Source organism: Salvelinus namaycush, chromosome 13, assembly GCF_016432855.1.
Source record: "Salvelinus namaycush isolate Seneca chromosome 13, SaNama_1.0, whole genome shotgun sequence".
Lineage (NCBI taxonomy): Eukaryota > Metazoa > Chordata > Actinopteri > Salmoniformes > Salmonidae > Salvelinus > Salvelinus namaycush.
In genome coordinates this window covers 41,512,046-41,535,541 of record NC_052319.1, presented here as the reverse complement: position 1 = coordinate 41,535,541, position 23,496 = coordinate 41,512,046, and the positions used below count along the sequence as shown (strand labels likewise).

The 23,496-nt window shown below is 49.1% G+C and overlaps 1 protein-coding gene across 1 annotated transcript in view; it reads right to left on the bottom strand.

The window, feature by feature from the left end:
• Nucleotides 1-22,955, bottom strand: part of LOC120058141 (extensin-like) — a 30,631-nt gene extending 7,676 nt beyond the window's left edge. Inside the window, exons 1-2 of the mRNA XM_039006610.1 lie at nt 22,950-22,955; nt 21,019-21,133 (exon numbers count right to left, since the gene is read on the bottom strand). Of these exons, the coding sequence (XP_038862538.1) occupies nt 21,019-21,133; nt 22,950-22,955 (121 nt within the window). The remainder of the gene's footprint in view (nt 1-21,018; nt 21,134-22,949) is intronic.
• Between the last annotated feature and the right edge of the window lie 541 nt (nt 22,956-23,496).

Sequence of the window (23,496 nt, the reverse complement as noted above, 5' to 3'; positions counted from 1 at the left end):
AACCTACAGCACGCTCCAACCCCGAGGAGACTCTGGTTCCCAGTGAAAACCTACAGCACGCTCCAACCCCGAGGAGACTCTGGTTCCCAGTGAAAACCTACAGCACGCTCCAACCCAGAGGAGACTCTGATTCCCAGTGAAAACCTACAGCACGCTCCAACCCCGAGGAGACTCTGATTCCCAGTGAAAACCTACAGCGCGCTCCAACCCCGAGGAGACTCTGGTTCCCAGTGAAAACCTACAGCACGCTCCAACCCAGAGGAGAGACTGATTCCCAGTGAAAACCTACAGCACGCTCCAACCCCGAGGAGACTCTGAATCCCAGTGAAAACCTACAGCACGCTCCAACCTAGAGGAGACTCTGGTTCCCAGTGAAAACCTACAGCACGCTCCAACCCCGAGGAGACTCTGGTTCCCAGTGAAAACCTACAGCACGCTCCAACCCAGAGGAGAGACTGATTCCCAGTGAAAACCTACAGCACGCTCCAACCCCGAGGAGACTCTGATTCCAAGTGAAAACCTACAGCACGCTCCAACCCCGAGGAGACTCTGATTCCCAGTGAAAACCTACAGCACGCTCCAACCTAGAGGAGACTCTGATTCCCAGTGAAAACCTACAGCACGCTCCAACCCCGAGGAGAGACTGATTCCCAGTGAAAACCTACAGCACGCTCCAACCTAGAGGAGACTCTGGTTCCCAGTGAAAACCTACAGCACGCTCCAACCCCGAGGAGACTCTGGTTCCCAGTGAAAACCTACAGCACGCTCCAACCCCAAGGAGACTCTGGTTCCCAGTGAAAACCTACAGCACGCTCCAACCCAGAGGAGACTCTGATTCCCAGTGAAAACCTACAGCACGCTCCAACCCCGAGGAGACTCTGATTCCCAGTGAAAACCTACAGCACGCTCCAACCCAGAGGAGACTCTGATTCCCAGTGAAAACCTACAGCACGCTCCAACCCCGAGGAGACTCTGATTCCCAGTGAAAACCTACAGCACGCTCCAACCCCGAGGAGAGACTGATTCCCAGTGAAAACCTACAGCACGCTCCAACCCCGAGGAGAGACTGATTCCCAGTGAAAACCTACAGCACGCTCCAACCTAGAGGAGAGACTGATTCCCAGTGAAAACCTACAGCACGCTCCAACCCAGAGGAGACTCTGATTCCCAGTGAAAACCTACAGCACGCTCCAACCCCGAGGAGACTCTGATTCCCAGTGAAAACCTACAGCACGCTCCAACCCCGAGGAGACTCTGATTCCCAGTGAAAACCTACAGCACGCTCCAACCCCGAGGAGACTCTGATTCCCAGTGAAAACCTACAGCACGCTCCAACCCCGAGGAGAGACTGATTCCCAGTGAAAACCTACAGCACGCTCCAACCCAGAGGAGACTCTGATTCCCAGTGAAAACCTACAGCACGCTCCAACCCCGAGGAGACTCTGATTCCCAGTGAAAACCTACAGCACGCTCCAACCTAGAGGAGACTCTGGTTCCCAGTGAAAACCTACAGCACGCTCCAACCCCGAGGAGACTCTGATTCCCAGTGAAAACCTACAGCACGCTCCAAACCCGAGGAGAGACTGATTCCCAGTGAAAACCTACAGCACGGTCCAACCCCGAGGAGAGACTGATTCCCAGTGAAAACCTACAGCACGCTCCAACCCCGAGGAGACTCTGGTTCCCAGTGAAAACCTACAGCACGCTCCAACCCCGAGGAGACTCTGATTCCCAGTGAAAACCTACAGCACGCTCCAACCTAGAGGAGACTCTGGTTCCCAGTGAAAACCTACAGCACGCTCCAACCCCGAGGAGACTCTGATTCCCAGTGAAAACCTACAGCACGCTCCAACCCAGAGGAGAGACTGATTCCCAGTGAAAACCTACAGCACGCTCCAACCCCGAGGAGAGACTGAATCCCAGTGAAAACCTACAGCACGCTCCAACCCCGAGGAGAGACTGATTCCCAGTGAAAACCTACAGCACGCTCCAACCCCGAGGAGAGACTGAATCCCAGTGAAAACCTACAGCACGCTCCAACCCCGAGGAGAGACTGATTCCCAGTGAAAACCTACAGCACGCTCCAACCCCGAGGAGAGACTGATTCCCAGTGAAAACCTACAGCACGCTCCAACCCCGAGGAGACTCTGGTTCCCAGTGAAAACCTACAGCACGCTCCAACCCCGAGGAGACTCTGATTCCCAGTGAAAACCTACAGCACGCTCCAACCCCGAGGAGACTCTGGTTCCCAGTGAAAACCTACAGCACGCTCCAACCCCGAGGAGAGACTGATTCCCAGTGAAAACCTACAGCACGCTCCAACCTAGAGGAGAGACTGATTCCCAGTGAAAACCTACAGCACGCTCCAACCCCGAGGAGACTCTGATTCCCAGTGAAAACCTACAGCACGCTCCAACCCCGAGGAGAGACTGATTCCCAGTGAAAACCTACAGCACGCTCCAACCCCGAGGAGAGACTGATTCCCAGTGAAAACCTACAGCACGCTCCAACCCCGAGGAGACTCTGATTCCCAGTGAAAACCTACAGCACGCTCCAACCCCGAGGAGACTCTGATTCCCAGTGAAAACCTACAGCACGCTCCAACCCCGAGGAGACTCTGATTCCCAGTGAAAACCTACAGCACGCTCCAACCCCGAGGAGACTCTGATTCCCAGTGAAAACCTACAGCATGCTCCAACCCCGAGGAGACTCTGATTCCCAGTGAAAACCTACAGCACGCTCCAACCCCGAGGAGAGACTGATTCCCAGTGAAAACCTACAGCACGCTCCAACCCCGAGGAGACTCTGATTCCCAGTGAAAACCTACAGCACGCTCCAACCCAGAGGAGACTCTGATTCCCAGTGAAAACCTACAGCACGCTCCAACCCCGAGGAGACTCTGATTCCCAGTGAAAACCTACAGCACGCTCCAACCCCGAGGAGACTCTGGTTCCCAGTGAAAACCTACAGCACGCTCCAACCCAGAGGAGAGACTGATTCCCAGTGAAAACCTACAGCACGCTCCAACCCCGAGGAGAGACTGATTCCCAGTGAAAACCTACAGCACGCTCCAACCCCGAGGAGACTCTGATTCCCAGTGAAAACCTACAGCACGCTCCAACCTAGTGGAGACTCTGATTCCCAGTGAAAACCTACAGCACGCTCCAACCCCGAGGAGACTCTGGTTCCCAGTGAAAACCTACAGCACGCTCCAACCCCGAGGAGACTCTGGTTCCCAGTGAAAACCTACAGCACGCTCCAACCCAGAGGAGACTCTGATTCCCAGTGAAAACCTACAGCACGCTCCAACCCCGAGGAGACTCTGATTCCCAGTGAAAACCTACAGCACGCTCCAACCCCGAGGAGACTCTGGTTCCCAGTGAAAACCTACAGCACGCTCCAACCCAGAGGAGAGACTGATTCCCAGTGAAAACCTACAGCACGCTCCAACCCCGAGGAGACTCTGATTCCCAGTGAAAACCTACAGCACGCTCCAACCTAGAGGAGACTCTGGTTCCCAGTGAAAACCTACAGCACGCTCCAACCCCGAGGAGACTCTGGTTCCCAGTGAAAACCTACAGCACGCTCCAACCCAGAGGAGAGACTGATTCCCAGTGAAAACCTACAGCACGCTCCAACCCCGAGGAGACTCTGATTCCAAGTGAAAACCTACAGCACGCTCCAACCCCGAGGAGACTCTGATTCCCAGTGAAAACCTACAGCACGCTCCAACCTAGAGGAGACTCTGATTCCCAGTGAAAACCTACAGCACGCTCCAACCCCGAGGAGAGACTGATTCCCAGTGAAAACCTACAGCACGCTCCAACCTAGAGGAGACTCTGATTCCCAGTGAAAACCTACAGCACGCTCCAACCCCGAGGAGAGACTGATTCCCAGTGAAAACCTACAGCACGCTCCAACCCCGAGGAGAGACTGGTTCCCAGTGAAAACCTACAGCACGCTCCAACCCCGAGGAGACTCTGATTCCCAGTGAAAACCTACAGCACGGTCCAACCTAGAGGAGACTCTGGTTCCCAGTGAAAACCTACAGCACGCTCCAACCCAGAGGAGACTCTGGTTCCCAGGGTCCAGCTAAATACACTTATTTTATCCAGGTGAAGAGCATGGCACTGTTTGAATACTAAAAAAGAATGGAGTGTTACAAAGCTATACATCAAGTGAAATTAACACATTTATAAACTATTGATTACTATGTATAGCTTTGTAAGACTATAAATGACAAACCACCCAGCTTTGGAGTAGTGAAAAGGTATATTTCCCTGCTTTTCAGAGGAGCTGGCTAGTATGTAATGGAACTAGTGAGATGCTACCTTCAACTTCCTTCAAACTGCATGCAGAGACATAAAAATGGCATCCAGGAGTTTGTCTGACTCTGGGTAAGTAGGAAGACATGCTAAATCCTAAAGTATACCTTTTTTGTATTGCACCCAACAGATTTATCAAGGGCTGAAAGTGCTCACCTCATGCACTACCATAAAAAGTGGTTTCCTCTATATTGTTCTCTGGAATACCACTGAACTGTGCTCCACCCACTCTATCACATGGTCCAGATACACTGACCCATTCTGTTCCCAGCATATAAGCCCTGAGTAAGCACACTTCCCTGGGGTACAAGGGGAAGACAGAGAGAGGAGGACTTCCATATTGGGTGTGAAGGTGGCTGGCGCACAAGGGCCCAGTCAGGTTTTTCCCTTGTTAGGAAGTTAGAGCTCTGCAGTGTAAACAGTCAGGATGTTCCCTTGTTAGGAACCTAGTGCTCTGCTGTGTGAACAGTCAGGCTCTTCCCTTGTTAGGAACCTAGAGCTCTGCAGTGTAAACAGTCAGGATTTTCCCTTGTTAGGAACCTAGAGCTCTGCAGTGTAAACAGTCAGGATTTTCCCTTGTTAGGAACCTAGAGCTCTGCAGTGTGAACAGTCAGGATTTTCCCTTGTTAGGAACCTAGAGCTCTGCAGTGTAAACAGTCAGGCTGTTCCCTTGTTAGGAAGTTAGAGCTCTGCACTGTGAACAGTCAGGTTTTTCCCTTGTTAGGAAGTTAGAGCTCTTCAGTGTGAACAGTCAGGCTGTTCCCTTGAGCAGAAATAAAGAAGAGGGGGAACGATGGGAGAGGGCTAAGAGGGGATGAAGAGGATGGATAGAGGGGTAGAGGGATAGAGGGATACCCCTCTCTCCCTCTATCCCTCTACCCATCATCTTAATCCAACTGCAGAGCTCTAACTTCTTAACAAGAGAAAAGCCTTAATGTTTACATTGCAGAGCGGGTAGTGGGGAGAGCGGGAATTGAGAAGAGCGGGTAGTGAATAGAGCAGGTAGTGAAGCGAGCGGGTAGTGAAGAGAGCGGGTAGTGAAGAAAGCAGGTAGTGAAGAGAGCGGGTAGTGAAGAGAGCGGATAGTAAGAAGAGCGGGTAGTAAGAAGAGCGGGTAGTGAGGAGGAGCGGGCAGTGAGGAGGAGCGGGCAGTGAGGAGGAGCGGGCAGTGAGGAGAGAGGGTAGTGAGGAGAGGCGGATAGTGAGAAGAGAGGGTAGTGAGAAGAGAGGGTAGTGAGGAGGAGCGGGCAGTGAGGAGGAGCGGGCAGTGAGGAGGAGCGGGCAGTGAGGAGGAGCGGGCAGTGAGGAGAGAGGGTAGTGAGGAGAGGCGGATAGTGAGAAGAGAGGGTAGTGAGAAGAGAGGGTAGTGAGGAGAGGCGGATAGTGAGAAGAGAGGGTAGTGAGGAGAGGCGGATAGTGAGGAGAGAGGGTAGTGAGAAGAGAGGGAAGTAGAGAGAGCAGGTACTGAAGAGAAGCAGGCAGTGAGGAGAGCAGGTAGTGGGTAGGAGCGGACAGTGAGGAGGAGCGGGCAGTGAGGAGAGCGGGTAGCGGGTAGCGGGAAGCGAGGAGTCGGGTAGTGAGGAGAGCGGGTGCTAGAGAGAAGGATAGTGAGGAGAGGCGGATAGTGAGGAGAGGCGGATAGTGAGGAGAGGCGGATAGTGAGGAGAGGCGGAGAGTGAGGAGAGGCGGATAGTGAGAAGAGCGGGTAGTGAGGAGAGCTGGTAGTGAGGAGGGCGGATAGTGAGGAGAGGCGGATAGTGAGGAGAGGCGGATAGTGAGGAGAGGCGGATAGTGAGGAGAGCTGGTAGTGAGGAGAGGCGGATAGTGAGGAGAGGCGGATAGTGAGGAGAGGCGGATAGTGAGGAGGGCGGATAGTGAGGAGAGGCGGATAGTGAGGAGAGGCGGATAGTGAGGAGAGGCGGATAGTGAGAAGAGGCGGATAGTGAGGAGAGGCGGATAGTGAGGAGAGGCGGATAGTGAGGAGAGCTGGTAGTGAGGAGAGCTGGTAGTGAGGAGAGCTGGTAGTGAGGAGAGGCGGATAGTGAGGAGAGGCGGATAGTGAGGAGAGGCGGATAGTGAGGAGAGGCGGATAGTGAGGAGAGGCGGATAGTGAGAAGAGGCGGATAGTGAGGAGAGGCGGATAGTGAGGAGAGGCGGATAGTGAGGAGAGCTGGTAGTGAGGAGAGCTGGTAGTGAGGAGGGCGGATAGTGAGGAGAGGCGGATAGTGAGGAGAGGCGGATAGTGAGGAGAGGCGGATAGTAAGGAGAGGCGGATAGTGAGGAGAGGCGGATAGTGAGGAGAGGCGGATAGTGAGAAGAGCGGGTAGTGAGGAGAGCTGGTAGTGAGGAGGGCGGATAGTGAGGAGAGGCGGATAGTGAGGAGAGGCGGATAGTGAGGAGAGGCGGATAGTGAGGAGAGGCGGATAGTGAGAAGAGCGGGTAGTGAGGAGAGCTGGTAGTGAGGAGGGCGGATAGTGAGGAGAGGCGGATAGTGAGGAGAGGCGGATAGTGAGGAGAGGCCGATAGTGAGGAGAGGCGGATAGTGAGGAGAGGCGGATAGTGAGGAGAGGCGGATAGTGAGGAGAGCTGGTAGTGAGGAGAGGCGGATAGTGAGGAGAGGCGGATAGTGAGGAGAGGCGGATAGTGAGGAGAGGCGGATAGTGAGGAGAGGCGGATAGTGAGGAGAGGCGGATAGTGAGGAGAGCTGGTAGTGAGGAGAGGCGGATAGTGAGGAGAGGCGGATAGTGAGAAGAGGCGGATAGTGAGGAGAGGCGGATAGTGAGGAGAGGCGGATAGTGAGGAGAGGCGGATAGTGAGGAGAGCTGGTAGTGAGGAGAGCTGGTAGTGAGGAGGGCGGATAGTGAGGAGAGGCGGATAGTGAGGAGAGGCGGATAGTGAGGAGAGGCGGATAGTGAGGAGAGGCGGATAGTGAGGAGAGCGGGTAGTGAGGAGAGCTGGTAGTGAGGAGGGCGGATAGTGAGGAGAGGCGGATAGTGAGGAGAGGCGGATAGTGAGGAGAGGCGGATAGTGAGGAGAGGCGGATAGTGAGGAGAGGTGGATAGTGAGGAGAGCTGGTAGTGAGGAGAGGCGGATAGTGAGGAGAGGCGGATAGTGAGGAGAGGCGGATAGTGAGGAGAGGCGGATAGTGAGGAGAGGCGGATAGTGAGGAGAGGCGGATAGTGAGGAGAGCTGGTAGTGAGTTGAGGCGGATAGTGAGGAGAGGCGGATAGTGAGGAGAGGCGGATAGTGAGGAGGGCGGATAGTGAGGAGAGGCGGATAGTGAGGAGAGGCGGATAGTGAGGAGAGGCGGATAGTGAGGAGAGGCGGATAGTGAGGAGAGGCGGATAGTGAGGAGAGCTGGTAGTGAGGAGAGCTGGTAGTGAGGAGAGCTGGTAGTGAGGAGAGGCGGATAGTGAGGAGAGGCGGATAGTGAGGAGAGGCGGATAGTGAGGAGAGCTGGTAGTGAGGAGAGCTGGTAGTGAGGAGAGGCGGATAGTGAGGAGAGGCGGATAGTGAGGAGAGGCGGATAGTGAGGAGAGGCGGATAGTGAGGAGAGCTGGTAGTGAGGAGAGCTGGTAGTGAGGAGAGGCGGATAGTGAGAAGAGCTGGTAGTGAGGAGAGCTGGTAGTGAGGAGAGGCGGATAGTGAGGAGAGCTGGTAGTGAGGAGAGCTGGTAGTGAGGAGAGGCGGATAGTGAGGAGAGGCGGATAGTGAGAAGAGCTGGTAGTGAGGAGAGCTGGTAGTGAGGAGAGGCGGATAGTGAGAAGAGCTGGTAGTGAGGAGAGCTGGTAGTGAGGAGAGGCGGATAGTGAGGAGAGGCGGATAGTGAGGAGAGGCGGATAGTGAGGAGAGCTGGTAGTGAGGAGAGCTGGTAGTGAGAAGAGCTAGTAGTGAGGAGAGCTGGTAGTGAGGAGAGTCGGATAGTGAGGAGAGGCGGATAGTGAGGAGAGGCGGATAGTGAGGAGAGGCGGATAGTGAGAAGAGGCGGATAGTGAGGAGAGGCGGATAGTGAGGAGAGGCGGATAGTGAGGAGAGGCGGATAGTGAGGAGAGGCGGATAGTGAGAAGAGGCGGATAGTGAGGAGAGGCGGATAGTGAGGAGAGGCGGATAGTGAGGAGAGGCGGATAGTGAGGAGAGGCGGTAGTGAGGAGAGGCGGATAGTGAGAAGAGCTGGTAGTGAGGAGAGCTGGTAGTGAGGAGAGGCGGATAGTGAGAAGAGCTGGTAGTGAGGAGAGGCGGATAGTGAGGAGAGCTGGTAGTGAGGAGAGGCGGATAGTGAGGAGAGGCGGATAGTGAGAAGAGCTGGTAGTGAGGAGAGGCGGATAGTGAGGAGAGGCGGATAGTGAGGAGGGCGGATAGTGAGAAGAGCTGGTAGTGAGGAGAGGCGGATAGTGAGGAGAGGCGGATAGTGAGGAGAGGCGGATAGTGAGGAGAGCGGGTAGTGAGGAGAGCTGGTAGTGAGGAGGGCGGATAGTGAGGAGAGGCGGATAGTGAGGAGAGCTGGTAGTGAGGAGAGCTGGTAGTGAGGAGAGGCGGATAGTGAGGAGAGGCGGATAGTGAGGAGAGGCGGATAGTGAGGAGAGCTGGTAGTGAGGAGAGCTGGTAGTGAGGAGAGGCGGATAGTGAGGAGAGGCGGATAGTGAGGAGAGCTGGTAGTGAGGAGAGCTGGTAGTGAGGAGAGGCGGATAGTGAGGAGAGGCGGATAGTGAGGAGAGGCGGATAGTGAGAAGAGCTGGTAGTGAGGAGAGGCGGATAGTGAGGAGAGGCGGATAGTGAGGAGAGGCGGATAGTGAGGAGAGCTGGTAGTGAGGAGAGCTGGTAGTGAGGAGAGGCGGATAGTGAGGAGAGCTGGTAGTGAGGAGAGGCGGATAGTGAGGAGAGGCGGATAGTGAGGAGAGGCGGATAGTGAGGAGAGGCGGATAGTGAGGAGAGCTGGTAGTGAGGAGAGCTGGTAGTGAGGAGAGGCGGATAGTGAGAAGAGCTGGTAGTGAGGAGAGGCGGATAGTGAGGAGAGGCGGATAGTGAGGAGAGCTGGTAGTGAGGAGAGCTGGTAGTGAGGAGAGGCGGATAGTGAGAAGAGCTGGTAGTGAGGAGAGGGGGATAGTGAGGAGAGGCGGATAGTGAGGAGAGGCGGATAGTGAGGAGAGGCGGATAGTGAGGAGAGGCGGATAGTGAGGAGGGCGGATAGTGAGAAGAGGCGGATAGTGAGGAGAGGCGGATAGTGAGGAGAGGCGGATAGTGAGGAGAGGCGGATAGTGAGGAGGGCGGATAGTGAGAAGAGGCGGATAGTGAGGAGAGGCGGATAGTGAGGAGAGGCGGATAGTGAGGAGAGGCGGATAGTGAGGAGAGGCGGATAGTGAGAAGAGCTGGTAGTGAGGAGGGCGGATAGTGAGGAGAGGCGGATAGTGAGGAGAGGCGGATAGTGAGGAGAGCTGGTAGTGAGGAGAGCTGATAGTGAGGAGAGGCGGATAGTGAGGAGAGGCGGATAGTGAGGAGAGGCGGATAGTGAGGAGAGGCGGATAGTGAGGAGGGGCGGATAGTGAGAAGAGCTGGTAGTGAGGAGGGCTTATAGTGAGGAGAGGCGGATAGTGAGGAGAGGCGGATAGTGAGGAGAGCTGGTAGTGAGGAGAGCTGGTAGTGAGGAGAGGCGGATAGTGAGGAGAGCTGGTAGTGAGGAGAGCTGGTAGTGAGGAGGGCGGATAGTGAGGAGAGGCGGATAGTGAGGAGAGGCGGATAGTGAGGAGAGGCGGATAGTGAGAAGAGCTGGTAGTGAGGAGGGCGGATAGTGAGGAGAGGCGGATAGTGAGGAGAGGCGGATAGTGAGGAGAGGCGGATAGTGAGGAGAGGCGGATAGTGAGGAGAGGCGGAGAGTGAGGAGAGCTGGTAGTGAGGAGAGCTGGTAGTGAGGAGAGGCGGATAGTGAGGAGAGGCGGATAGTGAAGAGAGGCGGATAGTGAGGAGAGGCGGATAGTGAGAAGAGGCGGATAGTGAGGAGAGGCGGATAGTGAGGAGAGGCGGATAGTGAGGAGAGGCGGATAGTGAGGAGAGCTGGTAGTGAGGAGAGCTGGTAGTGAGGAGAGGCGGATAGGTCCTTTGTAATGGGTCTGGACTCCCAAAGGCATGGGCTGAGCCCAGCTAGAGAGACGGAACGAGGGCTGAGATATTTCCTCTCTCATATGTGCAAACACACACACGTACAGTACACACACACACACACACACAAAGAAAGACGCAGACACTACATTAGACTGTCACAGACACCAGACACACCATGTACCATGCTCTGACCACTACAGTAGACTGTCACAGACACCAGACACACCATGTACCATGCTCTGACCACTACAGTACACTGTCACAGACACCTGACACACCATGTACCATGCTCTGACCACTACAGTAGACTGTCACAGACACCAGATACACCATGTGCCATGCTCTGACCACTACATTAGACAGTTACAGACACCTGACACACCATGTACCATGCTCTGACCACTACAGTAGACTGTCACAGACACCAGACACACCATGTACCATATTCTGACCACTACAGTAGACTGTCACAGACACCAGACACACCATGTACCATGCTCTGACCACTACAGTAGACTGTCACAGACACCAGACACACCATGTACCATGCTCTGACCACTACAGTAGACTGTCACAGACACCATGACACACCATGTGCAAACACACACACGTACAGTACACACACATACACACACAAAGAAAGACGCAGACACTACATTAGACTGTCACAGACACCAGACACACCATGTACCATGCTCTGACCACTACAGTAGACTGTCACAGACACCTGACACACCATGTACCATGCTCTGACCACTACAGTAGACTGTCACAGACACCAGATACACCATGTACCATGCTCTGATCACTACAGTAGATTGTCACAGACACCAGATACACCATGTACCATGCTCTGATCACTACAGTAGAATGCTGTGCATTGACTATAGCTCAGCCTTCAACACCATAGTACCCTTCAAAGTTCATCATTAAGCTCGAGGCCCTGTGTCTGAAACCCACCCTGTGCAACTGGGTCCTGGTGAAGGTAGGAAACAACACCTCCACTTCGATGATCCTTAACACATAGCCCCCACAAGGGTGCATGCTCAGCCCCCTCCTGTACTCCCTGTTCACCCATGACTGTGTGCCCATGTATGCATCCAACTCAATCATCAAGTTTGCAGACGACACAACAGTAGTAGGCCTGATTATCAACAATGACGAGACAGCCTACATGGAGGAGATGAGGGCCCTGGCGGAGTGGTGCCAGGAAAATAACCTCTCTTCAATGTCAACAAAACGAAGGAGCTGATCGTGGACTTCAGGAAACAGCTGACGGAGCACTCCACTATCCACATCGACGGGACTGCAGTGCAGAAGGTGGAAAGCTTCAAGTTCCTCGGCGTACACATCACAGACAAATTGAAATGGTCCACCCACACAGACAGTGTGGGGAAGAAGGCGCAACAGCGCCTCTTCAACCTCAAATTGCTGAAGAAATTCGGCTTGGCCCCTAAGACCCTCAGAAACTTTTACAGATGCACAATTGAGAGCATTCTATCGGGCTGTATCACCGCCGGCAACGGCAACTGCACCGCCCGCAACCGGGGGGCTCTCCAGAGGGTGGTGGGTCTGCACAACACATCACCGGGGGCACACTGCCTGCCCTCTCCGACACCTACAGCCCCTGACGTCACAGAAAGCCCAAAAAATCATCAAGGACATCAACCACCCGAGACACGGCCTGTTCACCCCACTATCGCCCAGAAGGCGAGGTCAGTGCAGGTGCATCAAAGCTGAGACCGAGAGCCTGAAAAACAGCTTCTATCTCAAGGCCATCAGACTGTTAAGTAGCCATCACTAGCCGGCTACCACCCGGTTACTCAACCCTGCACCTTAGAGGCTGCTGCCCTATATACATAGACATGGAATCACTGACCACTTTAATAATGGAACACAAGTCACTTTAATAATGTTTACATAGTGCTTTACTCATCTCATATGTATATACTGTATTCTATTCTACTGTATTTTAGTCAGTGACACTCACACATTGCTCGTCTTAATATTTATATAAACTCAGCAAAAAAAGAAAAAAATATATCTTTTTCAGGACCCTTTCAAAGATAATTCGTAAAAATTCAAATAACTTCACAGATCTTCATTGTAAAGGGTTTAAAACTGTTTCCCATGCTTGTTCAATGAACCATAAACAATCCATGGACATGCACCTGTGGAACACTCGTTAAGACACTAACAGCTTACAGACGGTAGGCAATTAAGGTGACAGTTATGAAAATGTAGGACACTAAAGAGGCCTTTCTACTGACTCTGAGAAAAAAAAAAAAAAAGAAAGATGACCAGGGTCCCTGTTCATCTGCATGAATGTGCCTTAGGCATGCTGCAAGGAGGCATGAGGACTGCAGATGTGGCCAGGGCAATAAATTGCAATGTCCGTACTGTGAGACGCCTAAGACAGCGCTACAGGGAGACAGGACGGACAGCTGATCATCCTCACAGTGGCAGACCACGTGTAACAACACATGCACAGGATCTGTACATCCGAACATCACACCTGCGGGACAGGTACAGGGTGGCAACAACAACTGTCTGAGTTACACCAGGAACGCACAATCCCTCCATCAGTGCTCAGACTGTCCGCAATAGGCTGAGAGAGGCTGGCTGAGGGCTTGTAGGCCTGTTGTAAGGCAGGTCCTCACCAGACATCACCGGCAAAAACGTCGCCTATGGGCACAAACCCACTGTCGCTGGACCAGACAGGACTGGCAAAAAGTGCTCTTCACTGACGAGTCGCGGTTTTGTCTCACCAGGGGTGATGGTCGGATTCGTGATTATCGTTGAAGGAATGAGCGTTACACCGAGGCCTGTACTCTGGAGGGGGATCGATTTGGAGGTGGAGTGTCCATCATGGTCTGGGGCGGTGTGTCACAGCATCATCGGACTGAGCTTGTTGTCATTGCAGGAAATCTCAACGGTGTGCGTTACAGGGAAGACATCCTCCTCCCTCATGTGGTACCCTTCCTGCAGGCTCATCCTGAAATGACCCTCCAGCATGACAATGCCACCAGCCACACTGCTCGTTCTGTGCGTGATTTCCTGCAAGAATGTGTTCTGCCATGGCCAGCGAAGAGCCCGGATCTCAATCCCATTGAGCACGTCTGGGACCTGTTGGATCAGAGGGTGAGGGCTAGGGCCATTCCCTCCAGAAATGAACTTGCAGGGGCCTTGTTGGAAGAGTGGGGTAACATCTCACAGCAAGAACTGGCAATTCTGGTGCAGTCCATGAGGAGGAGATGCACTGCAGTACTTAATGCAGCTGGTGGCCACACCAGATACTGACTGTTACTTTTGATTTTGATTCCCCGTTTGTTCAGGGACACATTATTCAATTTATTTTAGTCACATGTCTGTCGAACTTGTTTAGTTTATGTCTCAGTTGTTGAATCTTGTTATGTTCATACAAATATTTACACATGTTAACAGTGAGCACGTTTCTTTTTTTGCTGAGTTTATTTCTTAATTCCATTCTTTAACTTTTAGATTTGTATGTATTGTTGTGAATTGTTCTACTGCACTGTTGGAGCTAGTAAAAAGCATTTTCACTACACTCGAAATAACATCTGCTAAATGTGGGTATGTGACTGATAAAATGTGATTTGATTTTGATTTGATTTGATATACAGTATAGATACACACTGACATGCATGCACTAAAGTACACACACAGACACACACACACACACACACACACACACACACACACACACACACACACACACACACACACACACACACACACACACACACACACACACACACACACACACACACACACACACACACACACACACCAAAATGACCACTTGTCAGTGTGTGTGTTTACTATTACCTTTAATACTCTGGTCCTGCACGGGTTTCCTAACCACCACCCCTCCCTTGGGAAACTGTGGATTCTACCAGAGTAAATGTTTACCTCTCTGTGTTTGTGCTGCTAACACACCGAGTAACCACACAAACAAACCAGACACCATCACTGATGGCTATCTGAGCTGACAGATGAGTCTGATCGGTTGTGATGGAAGTGTGTGTGTGTGTGTGTGTGTGTGTGTGTGTGTGTGTGTGTGTGTGTGTGTGTGTGTGTGTGTGTGTGTGTGTGTGTGTGTGTGTGTGTGTGTGTGTGTGTGTGTGTGTGTGTGTGTGTACATTTAAGTCTGTATGTGCAAACACTCCCCATGTCACACCCCTACCCTTCCCCATTCCTCTGAGTCTCTGCTCTGTCCTCTACACACCTATCATCAGTCACACGTTGACGGTCCATCCCCTTGGCTGTGTCAGGTTTCTATGGCTTACACGGCCTGTTAATTCAGGTGTTAAGTGATGACTGATCGAGGTGTTTCTTCCTGTTAGGCGTTTTACAGAGGAATACCTCCCCAAAACCGTGTGTGTGCGTGTGCGTGCGTGTGTGTGTGTGTGAGTGTGTATGTGAGTGTGTATGTGAGTGTGTGTGTGTGTGTGTGTGTGCGGCTGTTGCCATTGTAGGATAGGAGCGTCCAGAACATATATTTTTATATGGACGTCTAGGGAAGAATAGGGGATATCAAAACTGGTTTGCTGAACCAGCTGTTTCCATATTCCAGTCTGTCGGCTGAAAGAAAATGATCAGGTCACAAAGGGGCTGAGTCTAACATGAGCGTGTGTTATTTCAGTGATGACTAAATGACTACATGAGGGTGTGTGTTGTGAGGAACAGAGACAGTAACATGGTTGTATAGTTATAACTGAGGTTCTCAAACAAGCCATAGTTCACTAGCAATCAATTCTTTAATGTATATAGTACAGCTCACATGTAGGAGCCAAGCCGTAAAGGACCATTCTCTTTACCAGGGCTCTCCAACCCTGTTCCTGGAGAGTCACCCTCCTGTAGGTTTTATCTCCAACCCTGTTCCTGGAGAACTACCCTCCTGTAGGTTTGAACTCCAACCCTGTTCCTGGAGAGTTACCCTCCTGTAGGTTTTATCTCCAACCCTGTTTCTGGAGAACTACCCTCCTATAGGTTTGAACTCCAACCCTGTTCCTGGAGAGTTACCCTCCTGTAGGTTTTATCTCCAACCCTGTTCCTGGAGAACTACCCTCCTGTAGGAGTTAAAACCTACAGGAGGGTACTCTCCAGGAACAGGGTTGGAGAGAACACATACAGGAGGGTAGTTCTCCAGGAACAGGGTTGGAGACCCCTATTAAGTCTTAATCTTTTTCAATGCTTTGTTGATGTATAAATGAATGAGGTACCCATGACAAATACTACAATTCTTCATCTGCACTAACAAAGAACTATGCGGTTAGTCAGTCTGTGTTTGCTGCAGCATATTTGATGTTCTGCTGGCCTCTAGTGGTGATCTTGACACAACAGCATTTCTGCATTCTTAAACGCCCGGGTGCATTCAACATTTAGTTTTTCTTATGTTTTGTATCATACTGAACAACAGCTGATGAAACTAACACTCTAAAAAAGTATTATTTCCTTATTTCCTTGAAAATGCAATCTAAACAGCAGTGGAAGCTGGTGAGAGGAGGACGGCTCATAATAATGGCTGGAATGGAGTGAATGGAATGGTATTAAGCACATGGAAACCACGTGTTTGATGTGTTCCAAACTTCTCTGCCAATAACATCCTAGTTTTCAGATTACATATCAATCCCCACTCTCAGACAGTCCTTATTGCTTGAGAAAAATGTTTTTGCTAAACAGATAGTTTTGTATTTTATTTTATTTCAATGGAAAACCATTACAGAAAGGTACTTAATTGTTACCCAGAAAATATTTGATATTGAGATAAACACGTCTGCACTGCACCTTCAACTGAACAGCAATTGTGTCCACATTGTCCTTGGAGGCAACAGTCTGTTAACTGTCAGCCTGGTCATGTTATCATCATCAGTCTGTTAACTGTCAGCCTGGTCATGTTATCATCAACAGTCTGTTAACTGTCAGCCTGGTCATGTTATCATCATCAGTCTGTTAACTGTCAGCCTGGTCATGTTATCATCATCAGTCTGTTAACTGTCAGCCTGGTCATGTTATCATCATCAGTCTGTTAACTGTCAGCCTGGTCATGTTATCATCATCAGTCTGTTAACTGTCAGCCTGGTCATGTTATCATCATCAGTCTGTTAACTGTCAGCCTGGTCATGTTATCATCATCAGTCTGTTAACTGTCAGCCTGGTCATGTTATCATCATCAGTCTGTTAACTGTCAGCCTGGTCATGTTATCATCATCAGTCTGTTAACTGTCAGCCTGGTCATGTTATCATCATCAGTCTGTTAACTGTCAGCCTTGTCATGTTATCATCATCAGTCTGTTAACTGTCATCCTGGTCATGTTATCATCATCAGTCTGTTAACTGTCAGCCTGGTCATGTTATCATCATCAGTCTGTTAACTGTCAGCCTGGTCATATTATCATCATCAGTCTGTTTACTGTCAGCCTTGTCATATTATCATCAGTCTATTAGACTCTTAAGGATCAAACCCTTTTTTTCAATTTTCGCCTAAAATGACATACCCAAATCTAACTGTCTGTAGCTCAGGACCTGAAGCAAGGATATGCATATTCTTGATACCATTTGAAAGGAAACACTTTGAAGTTCGTGGAAATGTTAAATGAATGTAGGAGAATATAACACATTAAATCCTCTTTTTTTGTATTTTTTTGTACCATCATTTTGAAATGTAAGAGAACGGCCAATATATGACTTAGGAATCTATGCACAATTTCATTTTGGCCACTAGATGGAAGCAGTGTATGTGCAAAGTTTTTGACTGATTCAATGAACCATTGGATTTCTGTTCAAAATGTTATATCAAGACTGCCCAAATGTGCCTAATTGGTTAATATATACATGTTCAAGTACATAACTGTGCACTCTCCTCAAACAATAGCATGGTATTCTGTCACTGTAATAGCTACTGTAAATTGGACAGCGCAGTTAGATTAACAAGAATTTAAGCTTTCTGCCAATATCAGATATGTCTATGTCCTGGGAAAGGTTCTTGTTACTTACAACCTCATGCTAATCACATTAGCCTACGTTAGCTCAACCGTCCCGCGGGGGACAACTGTCAGCCTTGTCATGTTATCATCACCAGTCTGTTAACTGTCAGCCTTGTCATGTTATCATCACCAGTCTGTTAACTGTCAGCCTTGCCATGTTATCATCATCAGTCTGTAAACTGTCAGCCTTGTCATGTTATCATCATCAGTCTGTTTACTGTCAGCCTTGTCATGGTATCATCATCAGTCTGTTAACTGTCAGCCTTGTCATGTTATCATCATCAGTAAGTTAACTGTCATCCTGGTCATGTTATCATCATCAGTTTGTTAACTGTCAGCCTTGTCATGGTATCATCATCAGTCTGTTAACTGTCAGCCTTGTCATGGTATCATAATCAGTCTGTTAACTGTCAGCCTTGTCATGGTATCATCATCAGTCTGTTAACTGTCAGCCTTGTCATGGTATCATAATCAGTCTGTTAACTGTCAGCCTTGTCATGGTATCATAATCAGTCTGTTAACTGTCAGCCTTGTCATGGTATCATCATCAGTCTGTTAACTGTCAGCCTTGTCATGGTATCATAATCAGTCTGTTAACTGTCAGCCTTGTCATGGTATCATAATCAGTCTGTTAACTGTCAGCCTTGTCATGGTATCATAATCAGTCTGTTAACTGTCAGCCTTGTCATGGTATCATCATCAGTCTGTTAACTGTCAGCCTTGTCATGGTATCATCACCAGTCTGTTAACTGTCAGCCTTGTCATGGTATCATAATCAGTCTGTTAACTGTCAGCCTTGTCATGGTATCATAATCAGTCCGTTAACTGTCAGCCTTGTCATGGTATCATCATCATGTGATAATCAACTAATGAGGGGGACAAGTGTCCCTGAAAACAGTACTAGTTCTGTAACAGCACTATGATAGGGCCATTGACCTGTAACGTGTAGGATAATCCAGTAGAGGGTATTGACAGTATAATGTCAACAACATAGAAAGACTGTTTTCCTTCAGTTTGTATGATACGGACATGGTGGTCCAATCTACTACATGTTGGGTGAGTGTGAAGCTGAGCACCTACAGTTGTGTGGTGTGTGTGTGCACGTGTGTGTGTGTGTGTGTGTGTGTGTGTGTGTGTGTGTGTGTGTGTGTGTGTGTGTGTGTGTGTGTGTGTGTGTGTGTGTGTGTGTGTGTGTGTGTCTGCTCACAGCTTTCTTACAACCATCTTTATAATGTTACAATACAAGTAATCTCCAAAATGTAACATAATAAATCCTCTCTATAATGTAACATAATAAGTCCTCTCTATAATGAAACATAATAAATCCTCTATATAATGTAACATAATAAGTCCTCTCTATAATGTAACATAATAAGTCCTCTCCATAATGTAACATAATAAGTCCTCTCTATAATGTAACATAATAAGTCCTTCATGAAGTTGATGCAAAGAGTCAATATGTGCAGTGTTGACCCTTCTTTTTCAAGACCTCTGCAATCCGCCCTGGCATGCTGTCAATTAACTTCTGGGCCACATCCTGACTGATGGCAGCCCATTATTGCATAATCAATGCTTGGAGTTTGTCAGAATTTGTGGGTTTTTGTATGTCCACCCGCCTCTTGAGGATTGACCACAAGTTCTCAATGGGATTAACGTCTGGGGAGTTTCCTGGCCATGGACCCAAAATATCGATATTTTGTTACCCGAGCCACTTAGTTATCACTTTTGCCTTATGGCAAGGTGATCCATCATGCTGGAAAAGGCATTGTTCGTCACCAAACTGTTCCTGGATGGTTGGGAGAAGTTGCTCTCGGAGGATGTGTTGGTACCATTCTTTATTCATGGCTGTGTTCTTAGGCAAAATTGTGAGTGGGCCCACTCCCTTGCCTGATAAGCAACCCCACACATGAATGGTCTCAGGATGCTTTACTGTTGGCATGACACAGGACTGATGGTAGCGCTCACCTTGTCTTCTCCGGACAAGCTTTTTTCCGGATGCCCCAAAACAATCGGAAAGGGGATTCATCAGAGAAAATTACTTTACCCGAGTCCTCAGCAGTCCAATCCCTGTACCTTTTGCAGAATATCAGTCTGTCCCTGATGTTTTTCCTGGAGAGAAGTGGCTTCTTTGCTGCCCTTCTTGACACCAGGCCATCCTCCAAAAGTCTTTGCCTCATTGTGCGTGCAGATGCACTCACACCTGACTGCTGCCACTCCTGAGCAAGCTCAGCCCTGGTGGTGCTCCGATCCCGCAGCTGAATCAACTTTAGGAGATGGTCCTGGCGCTTGCTGGACTTTCTTGGGTGCCCTGAAGCCATCTTCTCAACAATTGAACCGCTCTCCTTGAAGTTCTTGATGATCCGATAAATGGTTGATTTAGGTGCAATCTTACTGGCAGCAATAACCTTGCCTGTGAAGCTCTTTTTGTGCAAAGCAATGATGACGGCATGTGTTTCCTTGCAGGTAACCATGGTTGACAGAGGAAGAACAATGATTCCAAGCACCACCCTCCTTTTGAAGCTTCCAGTCTGTCATTTGAACTCAATCAGCATGACAGAGTGATCTCCAGCCTTGTCCTCGTCAACACTCACACCTGTGTTAACGAGAGAATCACTGACATGATGTCAGCTGGTCCTTTTGTGGTAGGGCTGAAATGCAGTTGAAATGTTTTTTGGGGGATTCAGTTCATTTGCATGGCAAAGAGGGACTTTGCAATTAATTGCAATTCCTCTGATCACTCTTCATAACATTCTGGAGTATATGCAAATTGCCATCATACAAACTGAGGCAGCAGACTTTGTGAAAATTAATATTTGTGTAATTCTCAAAACTTTTGGCCACGACTGTATAGGACTCAGAGTAAAGCAGTAAGCCAATAGGATTCCTCTGTTTCTCTGTTTCGTCAAGCCAATAGGATGCCTCTGCCTCTGTGTTTCCCCAAGCCAATTGGATGCCTCTGTGTTTCCCCAAGCCAATTGGATGCCTCTGTTTCCCCAAGCCAATTGGATGCCTCTGTGTTTCCCCAAGCCAATTGGATGCCTCTGTGTTTCCCCAAGCCAGTAGGATGCCTCTGTGTTTCCCCAAGCCAATTGGATGTCTCTGTGTTTCCCCAAGCCGTGGACGAGGCAAGACAAATATTTCAGCAGTGGCCAGGTTTTAGTGGCTAGCCAAGCCCAGTGTCTCTAGACTCTAGCCTGTAGGTTTGCTAGGGATTGCCAAGACCTGGGTAGCAATACTGAGCTAACTGTCATCCAGCTTTGATGAATCAGAGATCTCTATGACTATATTGTTTATATATTGTAGTCCCATTGTATATGTCATTCATTCAAACCTCAATATCCAACTAGAACACCATTTGATTACTAAGCAAGCTATCAATCTAATCAATGAAATTAGTTAAAAGCCTGATTAACACACTAGCATTGAGTGAATTGAAAACCAGCCAACCCCTGACCTCCCCAGAGCTACTTAAGACTATTTTAGCATAATTACTCACATTGACCAAAACAGTGACCTTAAGTGACCCTGAATGACCCCTTGACGGCTCCCGGTTACCATGGTAACACGCAGGCAAGGTCAGTACTAACCTTTGCAAATTAGCCCCTCCTGGCTGACGGTCTGTTTGCACACGCCACAGTGCTTGCTCTTCTTGAACGTCTTCACCCGAAAGGTGTGTGAATGGATCCCCTCAAACTCCTCAGGCTGCAAAAGGAAAAAGACAAAAAGTTGGAGGGTTAGTGTTCAATTGCAGATGTCTTAGTTGGTTTGGGGCGTGGTGGTGTCGATACAAAGTGGGTTCAATTTGTGTGTAGGCCACGGTATTTGCAAGGGTTTTGTGTGGACATTTCTCACAGACTAAGAAAATGACCTTGCATATACCATCACCCAAAATAGGAATAATAGTCAAATTCACATCGTCTGTCACTTTAAAGGAAGTTTAAAGGAACTGCATCTATAGGCATAGTCAATTAAACTTTTATAATTTGCTTAGTGCTTAGATCAGGGATGGGCAACCGGCAGCCCGCAGGCCGCCCTTTTGTAGGCCCTCGAATCTACACCCCACCCCAACCCTCAAAAAAATATATACAGCAAAAAACATCAAGCGTTATGATGAAACTGGCTCTCATGACAACCGCCACAGGAAAGGAAGACCCAGAGTTACCTTTGCTGCAGAGGATAAGTTCATTAGAGTTACCAGCCTCAGAAATTGCAGCCTAAATAAATTATTCACAGAGTTCAAGTCACAGACACGTCTCAACATCAACTGTTCAGAGGAGACTGCGTGAATCAGACATTCATTATTGAATTGTTGCAAAGAAACCACTACTAAAGGAAAGCAATAATAAGAAGAGACTTGCTTGGGCCAAGAAACACGAGCAATGGACATTAGACCGGTGGAAAAATGTCCTTTGGTCTGATGAGTCTGAATTTGAGATTTTTGGTTACAACCACCGTGTCTTTGTGAGAAGCAGAGTAGGTGAACGGATGATCTCTGCATGTGTGGTTCTCACCAGGAAGCATGGAGGAGGAGGAGTGATGGTGTGGGGGTGCTTTGCTAGTGATATTGTCAGTGATTTATTTAGAATTCAAGGCATACTTAACCAGCATGGCTACCACAGCATTCTGCAGCGATACACCAACCCATCTGGATTGCGCTTACTGGGTCTATCATTTGTTTTTCAACAGAACAATGACCCAACACACCTCCAGGCTGTGTAAGGGCTATTTGACCAAGAAAGAGAGTGATGGAGTGCCGCATCAGATGACCTGGCCTCCAGAATCAACCGACCTCAACCCAACTGAGATGGTTTTGGGATGAATTGGACCGCAGAGTGAAGGAAAAGCAGCCAACAACTACTCAGCATATGTGGGAACTTCTTCAAGACTGTTGGAAAAGCATTCCAGGTGAAGCTGGTTGAGAGAATGCCAACAGTGTGCATAGCTGTCATCAAGGCAAAGGGTGGCTACTTTGAATAATATAAAATATATTTTTGGGGGGTTACTTCATGATTCCATGTGTTATTTCATAGTTTAGATGTCTTCACTATTATTCTACAATGTAGAAAATAGTTTTTTTTTAAATAAGAAAAACCCTTGAATGAGTAGGTGTGTCTAAACTTTTGACTGGTACTGTATATACAGTACATAGATTTTTGGGGAACTCAGTCGGGATATCAACTTACTGTTGAGAGTTAGAATAGTACAATACACAAGGTGACATTTCAAAATATGGTTGTGAATCAGCAATTTTTCTCTTGTTATGTCAGTCACTGATAGTCACTCAATTAGCACGTCAGCTAAATTATTTTTTAAATTGGTAAGTTAGTCTAGCGGCCAGCTATCTAAACTTGAAGTAATCTTGGTCGATTTACCGACTGGTGGGCCCTCACAAAATTTAGCTTAGGGCCCCCGAAAGGCTAGGGCCGGTTCTGACTGCATGTGTGGGTATGGATGTGGGTATGCAGACCCACGAGCCACTGCGGCCCCTCATGAGTTCAGATTTTTTTGTGGCACCCACCTCCATCACCTCCATCAAAGTTGAACTCCCTGGCTTAGATAATTAACATAATATTCTTCAAATTGACTGGTAGGACCTTTTACCTAACTTGGGATGAAAGGGGAAAGGGGTTTACCTAGTCAGTTGTACAACTGAATGCCATCAACTGAAATGTGTCTTCCGCATTTAACCCCACCCCTTTCATTCAGAGATGCGGGGGGGGCTGCCTTAATTCACATCCACGTCTGAACGCACAGAACCCAAACCTTTCCACGTCATAGACAAAAGATTTGCACAAAAGTGGAAAGACGTTAGAATTTGGCCCAACAACTGTAGAAATGGTACACTTTGTCTGAGTGCAGACACTCAGCTGTCCTCTACAAGGAAGTAGTCCCCATTTTCTCAACTCTGAGAAACAAGAACAAGAACAACCACATAACCCCATCTCCCTCCACCCCCCCTCCCTCCTTATCCTGGGCCACTGCTGCCAGCCCCCTGAGATGATTCCTATCTGACAGTGTCCACAGTGCAGCCTCCCCTGAAAGGACCCCCTGTCTACAGCCAGCCA